The sequence below is a fragment of the Hemitrygon akajei genome, chromosome 12, assembly GCF_048418815.1.
Source record: "Hemitrygon akajei chromosome 12, sHemAka1.3, whole genome shotgun sequence".
In the NCBI taxonomy this organism is placed as follows: Eukaryota; Metazoa; Chordata; class Chondrichthyes; order Myliobatiformes; family Dasyatidae; genus Hemitrygon; species Hemitrygon akajei.
The window spans coordinates 56,426,278-56,438,938 of NC_133135.1; the positions used below are offsets into that span (position 1 = coordinate 56,426,278).

Sequence of the window (12,661 nt, forward strand, 5' to 3'; positions counted from 1 at the left end):
AGAAGGAAGTGGTCAGCCATGATGAAATGGTGGAACAGACTTGATGGGCTGAATGGCCTATTTCCGTTGTCTTATAGTCGTACCTGAATTAGGACACCGGATATAAGACCATAAGAAAGAGGGGCATAAGTAGGCCATTTGGCCCATCGAGTCTGCTCTGCCATTTCATCATGGCTGATCCAGTTTTCCTCTCGGCCCCAAATCCTGCCTTCTCCCAGTGTCCCTTCACACCCTGAAGCAATCAAGAATCTATCAATCTCTGCCTTAAATATACAGTAGATAAAGACTGAGCCTCCACAGCTGCCTGTGGCAAAAATTCCACAGAGTCACCACTCTCTGTCTAAAGAAATTCCTCCTCATGTCCATTCTAAAAAGATGCCCATTTATTCTGAGACTGTGTCCTCTGGTCTTAGACTCTCCCACCACAGGAAATATCCTGTCCACACCCACTCTGTCAAGGCCTTTCCCTATTCGATAGGCTTCAATGAGGTCACCCCTCACTCTTCTGAATTCCTACACTCTTCATTTGACAAGCCTTTCAATCCTGGAATAATTTTTGAGAACCTCCTTTCAACCATCCCCAGTTTCAGCACATTCTTTCTAAGATAAGGGGACCAAAACTGCTCACAATATGCCAAGTGAGAACTCAACAATGCTGTATTAAGTCTCGACATTACATCCTTGGTTTTATAGTCTAGTCCTCTTGAAATGAATGCTACCATTGCATTTGCCTTCCTCACCACAGGCTCAAGCTGCGAACGAACCTTTAGGGAATCCTGCACAGGGACTCCCAAATCCCCTTGCACCTCAGCTTTTTTGTGTTTTCTCTCCATTTTGAATATAGTCAACCCTTTCTGAAGGTTCTGTCAGCCTGATAGAGATAGGCGCATGTTGTGTTGCCTCCCAGGTGCGTGGGTACGGGATGTCTCGGATTGGGTGCAGAATATACCGAAGGGAGAGGGTGAAGAGGCAGAAGTGTTGGTACTCGTTGGTACCAATGACATTGGTGGAACAAGGGAGGAGGTTTTGGAGAGAGAATTCAGGGAGTTGGGTAGGAAGCTGAGAAGCAGGACCTCCAGGGTAGTAATTTCAGGATTGCTGCCTGTGCCACGTGCTAACGAACGCAAGAATAGCATGATCAGGCATATTAATGCGAGACTGAGAGACTGTAGGGGCAGGGCTTTGGGTTCCTGGATCACTGAGGCCTCTTCTGGAGGACTTACGACCTGTACAAAAAGGACGGGTTACACCTGAACCCAAAGGGGTCCAATATCCTAGCAGACATAATAGAAGGCAGAAAAGCAGTTTAATAGAACTGTTAGGGAAGGTTTAAACTAATTTGGCAGGGGAATGGGAACCAGAGTGATAGGGCTGAGGAAGGGGGAAACAGAAATAAATCAGATAGCGTGCAACAGACATGATAGAAAGGACGGGCAGGAGATGAGGCATAATCGCAGCCAGTGGAATGATTTACAGGGCAATAGAGGCATGGTGCAGTTAGAACAGAAAACAACAAATACTGGACTGGAAGTGTTATATTTGACAGCACACAGCATAAGAAATAAAATGGATGATCTTGAAATTCAGCTACAGATTGGCAAGAATGACGTTGCAGCCATCTCTGAAACTTGGCTAAAGGATGGCTGCTATCGGGAGCTGATCGTCCAAGGATATATGGTGTATCAGAAAGATAGGTTAGTAGGCAGAGGGGGTGGTGTGGCCCTGTATATAAGAAATAATATTAAAACATTTGAAAGGGATGACATAGGATCGGAAGGTGTAGAGTCCTTATGGGTTGAATTAAAAAATGGCAAGGGTAACAGGACTCTAATGGCAGTTGTATACAGGCCTCCAAACAGCAGCCGGGATGTGGATTACAAATTACAGCAGGAGATAGAAAAGACGTGTCAGAAGGGCAATGTCATGATAATCTTTGGGGATTTTAACATCAAAGTGGATTGGAAAAACCAGGCCAGTACTGGACCTCAAGAGAGAGAATTTGTGGAACATCTAAGGGATGGCTTTTTAGAACAGCTTGTTGTTGAGCCCACTAGGAGATCGGCTGTGCTGGATTGGGTAATGTGCAATGATCTGGAGATGACAAAAGAGCTTAAGGCTAAGGAACCCTTAGAGAACAGTGATCACAATATGATCGAGTTCACTTTGAAATTTGAGAAGGAGAAACTAAATTCCAATGTGTCGGTATTTCAATGGAATAAAGCAAATTACAATGGCGTGAGAGGGTAACTGGCCAAAGTTGACTGGAAAGGGACATTTGCAGGAAGGACAGCACAGCAGCAATGGCTGGAGTTTCTGCAAAAAGTGAGGGAAATGCAAGACAGATATATTCCAAGTAAGAAGAAAATTTTGAATGGAAGAAGGACACTACCATGGCTGACAAGTGAAGTCAGAGCCAAAGTAAAAGCAAAAGAGAGGGCATACAAGAAAGCCAAAACTAGTGGGAACATAGAGGATTTAGAAGCTTTTAAAGACTTGCAAAAGGAAACTAAGAAGGTGATTAGGAAGGAAAAGATGAATTAGGAAAGGAAGCTGGCAACTAATATCAAAGAAGATACTAAAAGTTTTTTTAAGTATATAAAGCATAAAAGAGAGTTGAGGGTAGATACAAGACGAATAGAAAATGACGCTGGAGATATTGTAATGAGAGATGCAGAGATGGCAGAAGAACTGAATGTATATTTTGCATCAGTCTTCACAGTGGAAGACATCTGCAGTATACCGGACATTCAAGAGTGTCAGGGAAGTGTGAAGTACGTGCAGTGAAAATTACGACTGAGAAGATGCTTAGGAAGCTTAATGGTCTGAGGGTGAATAAATAAGATTCACGAGAATGATTCCAGGAATGAAAGGGTTACTGTATGAGGAAAGTCTGGCAGCTCTTGGGCTGTATTCCCTGGAGTTCAGGAGAATGAGGGGCATCTCATTGAAACATTCCAAATGTTAAAAGGCCTGAACAGATTAGATACGGCAAAGTTATTTCCCATGGTAGGGGATTCTAGGACAAGAGGGCACGACTTCAGGATTGAAGGACGTCCATTTAGAACAGAGATGCGGAGAAATTACTTTAGTCAGAGGGTGGTAAATCTGTGGAATTTGTTGCCATGAGTAGCTGTGAAGGCCAAGTCATTGGGTGCATTTAAGGCAGAGATAGATAGGTTCTTGATTAGCCAGGGTATCAAAGGGTATGGGGAGAAGGCAGGGGAGTGGGGATGACTGGAAGAATTGAATCAGCCCATGAACGAATGGCAGAGCAGACTTGATGGGCCGAATGGCCTGCTTCTGCTCCTATATCTTATGGTCTTATGGTCTTTCCTTTCCTCTACCAAAGTGCATAACCATACAATGGGACTGCAGCAAGACTCAGTCAAATTGGAAGAATGGGCAAAGAAGTGGCAGATGGAGTAGTGTTGGGAAATGTATGATAATACAGTTTGGTGAAAGTAACAGTAGTGCAGAGAATTATCTAAATGAGGAGAAAATTCAAACATCAGAGGTACCGAGTGACTTAGCAGTCCTCGTGCAAGACTCCCAGAAGGTTAATTTACTGGTTGAGTCTGTGGTAAAGAAGGAAAATACAATGTAGGCATTTATTTCAAGGGGAATAGCAAGGAAATAATGCTAGGGCTTTATAGAGCATTAGTAGGGCCGCATTTGGAGTATTGTCAACTGTTTTGTGCTCCATATCTCAGAAAGGATGTGTTGTCATTGGAGAGAGTCCAGAGGAGTTTCATGAGGATGATTCCGGGAATGATGGGTTAACATATGAGGAGCGTTTGACAGCTTTGGGCCTGTACTCACTGGAATTTAGAAGAATGCAGGGGTGGGTGGGGTGGGGGGAATCTGATTGAAACCAACCGAATTTTGAAAGGACTAGATAAGGTGGATGTGAAGAGGATGTTTCCTCCGGTGGGGGGCATCCAGAACCAGAGAGCACAGTCTTAAAATTGAGGGGCAACCTTTTAGAACAGAGGTAAGGAGGAATGTTTTTTAGCCAGAGAATAGTGAATCTGTGGAATGCTCTGCCACAGACTGCGGTGGAGACCAAATCCGTGTGTATATTTAAAGCAGAAGTTGATAGCTTCCTGATTGGTCTGGGCATCAGAGTACATGGGCCACCAGACTCAAAAACGGTTACTTTCCCCAAGCATTAAGGCTGATCAACATGTTCACTCACTAATCCACTGCTCCACACACCACCCCCACCACTACTTCATCATTTCCTGTCTGTCACCTTGTGTACAGACATTCCTGTACCAAGAGTCATTTTATGAATGCAGCTTCTATACATCAATTTTATATTGTGTATGACTATATGTGTATTTTTGTAATTGTGTTTGGCTTTTTTTGTGCTGAGAGTAACAATAATTTCCTTCTCCTTTACACTTGTGTACTGGAAATGACATTAAACAATCTCTCATCCACAATTCTTTCACTTTCTTGGTTATTCTGTTGTACCGTAGCCTTCTCACATTTCCCTGACTGTTGAAGCATGTTTGTCACTCCTGAATGATTCCAGACGATGCTGACACTGGAAGTCCTATCGTTCCCTGGTGGAGTGTCTAAGGATGGCTGAGAGGAAACAAATTCATCCTGCGTCTGGGTGCCTTGATCAGGAAGATTTCTTTGCATCTTTGTCCCTGAAGCATTGCAGTGTTAAATCTTTATATTTAAAAAAAATCACATTTCTAAATTAGATTTTCTTGAGTAAGTCTCCCTGGAAAGTGGCTGATGCAGTTTAACCCAGATCAGTATGAGGTGGTTCATTTTGGTAGGTCAGATCTGATGGCAGAATATAGTATTAATGGTAAGACTCTTGACAGTGTGGAGAATCAGAGGGATCTTGGGGTCTGAGTCCATAGGACACTCAAAGCTGCTACGCAGGTTGACTCTGTGGTTAAGAAGGCATACGGTATATTTGTCTTCATCAACCGTGGGATTGAGTTTAAGAGCCAAGAGGTAATGTTGCAGCTATAATGTTGCAGGACCCTGGTCAGACCCCAGTTGGAGTACTGTGCTCATTTCTAGTCACCTCACTATAGGAAGGATGTGGAAACCATAGAATGTAGAAACCACAGCTTCTCTCTCATGCCTCTGTAATTTCCTTTCCTCCACTGTAATAATGATACATCTGACTTTAGCTTCTCCTTCTCTAATTTCTGGGTGAATTCGATCATATTGTGATCACTCCCCTAAGAGTTCCGTTTGCTTAAGCTCTCTAATCAATTCTGGTTCATCGTACAACTCCCAATCCAGAATATCTGATTCCCTAGTGGGCTCAACCACAAGCTGCTCTAGAAAGCCATCTCTTAGGCACCTTACAAATTCCCCTTCCTGGAATACAGCATCAATTTGATTTTCCCAATCTATCTGCATATAGAGATCTCCATGACTATTGTAACATTTCCCTTTTGACATCCATTTTCTATCTCCCGCTTAATTTGTAGACCACATCCTTAACACTGTTTGGAGGTTTGTATACAACTCCCATCAAGGTCTTTTTGACCTCCCTTAATCGCAGGACTCTGCAGAGAGTGGTGCGGACAGCCCAGCGCATCTGTAGTTGTGAACTTCCCATCATTCAGGACATTTACAAAGACTGGTCTGAAAGAAGGGCCCAAAGGATCATTGGACACCCGAGTCACCCCAACTACAATCTACTCCAGTTGTTACCATCCAGGAAATGGTACTGCAGCATAAAAGCCAGGATCAACAGGCTCCGGGACAGCTTCTTCCACCAGGCCATCAGACTGATTAACTCACGTTGATTTGAGTGTATTTCTATGTTACATTGACTGTTCCATTTATTAAAAATTATTATAAATTACTATGATTGCACATTGCACATTCTGACGAGATGTAACGTAAAAATTTTTACTCCTCATGTATGTGAAGGATGTAAGTAATAAAGTCAACTCAATTCAATTCAATTTTTATTCTTGCAGTTCCTTAGCTCTAGTCACAATGATTCAATGCCTTCTGACCTTATGTCCCTTCTTTTTAATGATTTAATTTCAATTTTTACCAACAGACCAATGCCTTCCTGCCTGTCCTTTCAATACAATGTGTACCCTTGGACATTAAACTCCCAACTATAATTTTCTTTCAGCCATGATTATGTCATACTTGCCGATCTGCAACTGTGCTGCAAGTTAATCTATCTTATTCCATACACTGCAATCATTTAAATATAACAACTTCAGTCCTGTATTCACCCTTTTTGATATTGTCTGCCCTTTTACATTGCAACTCATCCTGTTGACTGCAACTTTGCTCTATTAACAGCCTCTCCTCACTACCCATTGACTCTGTTTCTAAACCAGCTACCTCACTTTCAGCACTATCAACCATCTGTCCTACAATAATTCCTGCATTGAGACACACGCAGCTCAGAGCACTAGCTGCACCATGTTCAGCCTTTTGATTCCTGACTTTGTCTGAGATCTTACCAACATCTGCCTCCATAACCTCTGCACTAACTGTTCCAGCACTCTGGTTCCCATCCCCCTGCAACTCTAGTTTAACCCCACCATGCAGCATTAACAAACCTTCCCACCAGAAAATTAGTCCCCCTCCAGTTCAGATGCAAACTGTCCCTTTTCTATAGGTCCCACCTTCTCTGGAAGAGAGTCAAAGGATCCAAAAATCTTATGCCTTCCCTCCTACACCAACTCCTTAGCCACATATTAAACTGAATAATCTTCCTAATTCTGGCCTCACTAGCACGCGGCACGGGTAGCAATCCTGAGATCACATCCCTGCGGGTCCTGCCTTTACCTCACGTCTAACTCCCTGAAGTCCCTATGCAGAAGCTCGTCACTTATCCTACCTATGTCATTGGTACCTACATGGACCGAGACCTCTGGCTGTTCACCCTCCCACTTAAGAATGCCTCAGGATTTGAACTGAGATATCCCAGACCCTGGCACCTGGGAGGCAACATACTATCTGGGAATTTCATTCTCGCCCACAGAATCTTGTCTATTCTCCTAACTAACAAATCCTCTGTGCCTCTTCTCCTCCTTTCCATTCTGAGTCACGGAGGCAGACTCAGTGCTGGTGACCACTCACTGTGACATTCCTCTGTTTGGCCACCCCCCAAAGTGATACACCTGTTGTTGAGGAGGGTGACCACCGGGGTGCTCTGTACTGGCTCCTTAACCCCATTCCCCTTCCTGACTGTCACCCAATTTCCTGTGACCTGAACCTTGTGCGTAACTACCTCTCTATACGTCCTATCTATCACCCCCTCAGCCTCCCAAATGATCCGGAGTTCATCCAGTTCCAGCCCCAACTCTTCAACGTGGATTGTTAGATGCAGCAGCTGGATGCTCTTCGCACAGCTGTACTTTTCAGGGACACTGGATGTCCCCCTGCTTTTCCCACTTCCCATAAGTGGAGCATTCAACCAAGCTGCCCGGCATCTCTACTGTCCTAGCTGAGAAGTTATAAAGAGGGGGGAAAAAGCGTAACCTCGCGCTTTTCTTTTCTTTTGCTTTCTCTAACTGACGTTCTGTTTGTGGAAGCCTTGAGGAGCTGAAGCCTCAAGATCACCACTCGGACTCTGTCCACTCAGTTGATGGCCGCTGCGCTTGTCCCTGCCTTCCTTTGAATTGCTCTTGCTAATCAATCCTAAACACTGATTGGTCATTGGCCAAAGCTCTTACCTACTGCTGCCTTTTGTAAACAGGCAATGAACCCGAGTGAAATCCCCTCCCCTCAAAACTTCCAGTGTCCGGATTGGCCACTGGACAAAGACCTTTTTCAGGTTGTTTAATGTAGAATATGGCTAAGGTAAAAATCAAAGGTAAGCTTTCATCGTCTGAGCAACCAATTATACCTCAGTAATCTCAGTGTAAAAAGGAGGGGAGGACTCCCAGGAGAAATCCACCAGAAAGCCAAGGCTTCCTTCCATCGGCACCATTCAATTTGATGTAGCTACAGGAAATATCTGGGCACAGGTGCAAGGGCACACTTTAGTGACAGGACATGCAGCATGTACTCCGCTCAAGACAGCCAGATGCAGACAACAAGCCTCAAGGCAGTTCCTGAAGGAATAACGAGGCTTATTCCTGACTGACAGATCAATTTTTACAATCCCTGGGTATCTTAAAATATTTCTAAACTGATGAAGCACTTTTGAATTTTGTCAGTTTTGGAAACAGTTGTTATAGAACATACTGCAGATTAACTTCACACAGCAAATATTGAAGATACAGGGTTGACTTCAACCATGGTTCTGTGGGTTTCGCTGACAACCCTTTCCAGCTCATCAGCATTTTATTGTTCAGTGTGAGCTTATGAAAACGCATAGCTTTCCATTGCTTGTGTAACTGTAAACAGAACAATTTTAGACCTGAGATGTCAACTCTGTTTAACTTCCTGACCTGCTAGCATTTTCAGCACTCTTATCTGAAGAATGCCTCTGTAGCATTCAACAAAAGAGAGCGGAATTGAACTGCAGTAGGCTTTGTGATTTTGATGTGATGTCATTGGCTATGGAGGACATAGAAAGAGTAGCAAAACTACAGTAAAGGTAACCATTAGCAGGGATAATCACCTCAGCCTGAGAGCTTCCTCATCAGTGACCTAGATCAGAGGCCACTTTATTAGGTACACCCGCTCGTTAATGCAAATATCTATTCAGCTGATCACATGGCAGAAACTCAATGCATAAAAGCACGCAGACATGGTCGAGAGGTTCAGTTGGTTCTTCTGACCAAACACCAGAATGTGGAAAAAAATGTGGTCTAAGAGATTTGGACCATGGAATGATTGTTGGTGCCAGACAGGTTGGTATGAGTATCTCAGAAACTGCTGATCTCCTGAGATTTTTACACACCACAGACCCTAGAGCTTACAGTGAATGGTGTGAAACATACAAAAATAATCTAGTGAGTGGAAGTTCTGAGGATGAAAATGCCTTGTTAATGAGAGAGGTTAGGGAGAATTGCCAGATTGGTTCAAACTGACAGTAACTCAAATAATCATGCACTACAACAACGGTGTGCTCTTTGCACAACGTTTCTATATGTACAACATGTCCAACCTTGACATGAATGGGCTGCAGCAACAGATCACAGACATACACTCAGTGGATATACAGACATACATACACTCACCTAATAACGTGACCAGTGAGTGTGGTAGCTAAAGTCTCTTACCTTCCACAGGAGAGTGGCTCTTGGGTTGTCTGGATCTGATGAGTCTATGGTGTACCAGGCATCCAGATGTCCAATAGGTGCTGTGCAAGGAAAGCAAAGAAGCTACTGAAGTTAAATAGTCACGATGGAGCAGGTTCTAGAAATACAAAATCCCTATTTTGGAAGGAATAACAAGCTGTCATATTATCTGAAAGCTACAGAGCAGCTGTAAGGGCAGAGTGATTAGGACATCATAATATCACATAATTAGCCTTTCAGGATTGCTGTAGAGTTGGCCAACATTGAAACATAAATCCTGTTAAGCAACCTTCATTCAGGTTTATCTACTACATCGATCTGTGTGACGAAAGGAGTTCAGGGACTTGGGTGCTCAGTTAAAGGGCAGGACCCCCAGGGATGTGATCTCAGGATTGCTGCCTATGCCACTTGTGGCACACAACCTTGATTGATATATTTAAATGTGGTCCAATTAATTAATTTACTTTATCTTAAAAAAAAGTAAATTAACTTAATTGGTTTATATGGTTAATTCTTAGAAATACAGGCAATAACATTTATATCACAGTAATAAACTAAGTCCAGGAGTTGATAATTCCTGAACAGCAGAAAATCCCAGAACTCTTGGAAAAATACGTTTACCAGATTTCAATTTTACACTTATTTATTGGTAATTAATATTTTTCTTGCTTAAGATTTTGTTTTAACGATTAAACTTGTTTGAACTCAATTTCAATACTCACTTCAAGCTTACACCAAATATTAAAAATACTGAAAAGAAAAATTAAACACTTTCATTCCTCCCTGTACTGAATTCACACTTCCTTAAAGTATACATAACTGACTCTCACATCAATAATAAAAAAAACGATGACGTTAAGTAGGTTTGCACAAACGGAATTCAAACGTGTCAACTACCATCATGTAACTCTTTTACTCTGGCACCAAGTGAGAAGACTTAATAATGAAAGCAATTATTTCAATGTGTTTCACACATTTGGTCAAATCATTCCTTCATGCCTCACAAAGAAAGTAATGATGTTAGCATTCTGCTTTCTTGCCTTTTGAGTCAGGAGGCAAGATGTGAATAAGTAAGAATGAGTTATCTACACAGAGGCAACTGGCTAACACTGCTGAGTGAAAAACACCCTCTAGGATTTTAGGGTATTACCTTCAATGCTCCTAATGCATTCACTGGAGTGTTGTTCTTCACACTCCATTTCAACTACCAGGCTCAGTGGAAATTATATTACACCACAGGCCGGCATCTGTCTGTCTCGAAAGACAATGACAGATGATAATGATCATAACAAGCCTGGCTGGAATGTACACTAGTACGAAACAATTAAAAAAATGTGTTTTAGTTCGAAGGTCCGAAGGTTCATTTATGATCAATGTATACAATTTGAAATTCCTCTTCCTTGGGTAGCCATGAAACCAAGAAAGAACAGAAAAGCAGCACGATCATCAACCCCCAAAATCCCCCCTTCCTGCACAAAAAGGGAACAAAAATGGAACAGGCACATTGACCCCCAAATCCCTCCTCTAGCATAAAAAATTAATGAACAGAATATGCACATTGACCCCCAAATCCTTCCTCTAGCACAAAAAAAATTAACAGAATGGAACAGGCACATCGACCCCCCCCACAAATCCCTCCTCCCACAAAAACACTGAACAAAATGGAACAGACACATCAACTCCCAAATCCCTCACCCCACACAAAAAAAACAAGAAAAAATCGGGCTAAAAACATAGAATATAAAAAAAACCGTAAGAATGAAAAAAAGTCTATAGTCCAAGTTCATGTCCAAAATGCAGAAACTCTGGGCCCAGTAGCAGCCCTTTCCTTCTCCGTGGCAGAGCCATGGAAAGACACGCAGCCAGTGCTCCCCCTCCGCACTCGCCTCGATGCTTCAATCTCCCTCATCACTTTAATCAGGAATGAATGGAAGAGTTAATCGGCGAGATGAAGTCGAGCATCGACTCACAGCCTGCCCACCATGAGGTTCCTGCACACTGCCTCTGCCTCCAGGACTCAGAGCACTGGAACACCCAAACTGCAAATCACAGTCTCCAGCTTTCCAGAATCACTTCCAAGACAAAAAACAAACGTAAAAGACACAAAAGAAGTGAAATATATGGTTTCATGATCTATCCAGGAGATATCGACTGAAGGAGCACTGTACACAGGCACCATCTTGTTCAAAAAAGTTTTATAAGAGTAATTACAGTACTAATAAGAGGAATAATTAATGGTCACGAATACAATTGGGTCTTTAAGAGACTTAGATAGGCATACGGAGCTTAGAAAAATGGAGGGCTATGCAGTAGAGTAATTCTAGGCAGCTTCTAGAGTGGGTTACATGGTTGGCACAACATTGTGGGCTGAAGGGCCTGTAATGTGCTGTAGATTTCTATGTTCTATATCAGAAATATCTGCCAGACTGACACCACCAATGCTCAGTGGATGCCAGATTACTGTAGTTGATTTTATATAAGTAAACTGAAAATCAAAAGAGACTGCAAATCTGAAATAGATAGATAGATAGATAGATAGATACTTTATTCATCCCCATGGGGAAATTCAACTTTTTTCCAATGTCCCATACACTTGTTGTAGCAAAACTAATTACATACAATACTTAACTCAGTAAACAATATGATATGCATCTAAATCACTATCTCAAAAAGCATTAATAATAGCTTTTAAAAAGTTCTTAAGTCCTGGCGGTAGAATTGTAAAGCCTAATGGCATTGGGGAGTATTGACCTCTTCATCCTGTCTGAGGAGCATTGCATCGATAGTAACCTGTCGCTGAAACTGCTTCTCTGTCTCTGGATGGTGCTATGTAGAGGATGTTCATAGTTATCCATAATTGACCGTAGCCTACTCAGCGCCCTTCGCTCAGCTACCGATGTTAAACTCTCCAGTACTTTGCCCACGACAGAGCCCGCCTTCCTTACCAGCTTATTAAGACGTAAGGCGTCCCTCTTCTTAATGCTTCCTCCCCAACACGCCACCACAAAGAAGAGGGCGCTCTCCACAACTGACCTATAGAACATCTTCAGCATCTCACTACAGACATTGAATGACGCCAACCTTCTTAGGAAGTACAGTCGACTCTGTGCCTTCCTGCACAAGGCGTCTGTGTTCGCAGACCAGTCTAGCTTCTCGTCTAACTGTACTCCCAGATACTTGTAGGTCTTAACCTGCTCCACACATTCTCCATTAATGATCACTGGCTCCATATGAGGCCTAGATCTCCTAAAGTCCACCACCATCTCCTTGGTCTTGGTGATATTGAGACGCAGGTAGTTTGAGTTGCACCATATCACAAAGTCCTGTATCAGTTTCCTATACTCCTCCTCCTGTCCATTCCTGACACACCCCACTATGGCCGTGTCATCAGCGAACTTCTGCACATGGCAGGACTCTGAGTTATATTGGAAACATTGGATGCTAGAAACACTCAGCAGATT

General features: G+C 42.8%; 1 protein-coding gene across 1 annotated transcript in view; it reads right to left on the reverse strand.

Annotated features, from left to right (window-relative positions):
* The window catches only part of il12rb2 (interleukin 12 receptor, beta 2a), a 71,701-nt gene that overhangs the window by 26,624 nt on the left and 32,416 nt on the right, over window positions 1-12,661 (reverse strand). The window contains exon 8 of the mRNA XM_073063147.1: window positions 9,183-9,262. Within this exon, the coding sequence (XP_072919248.1) occupies window positions 9,183-9,262 (80 nt within the window). The remainder of the gene's footprint in view (window positions 1-9,182; window positions 9,263-12,661) is intronic.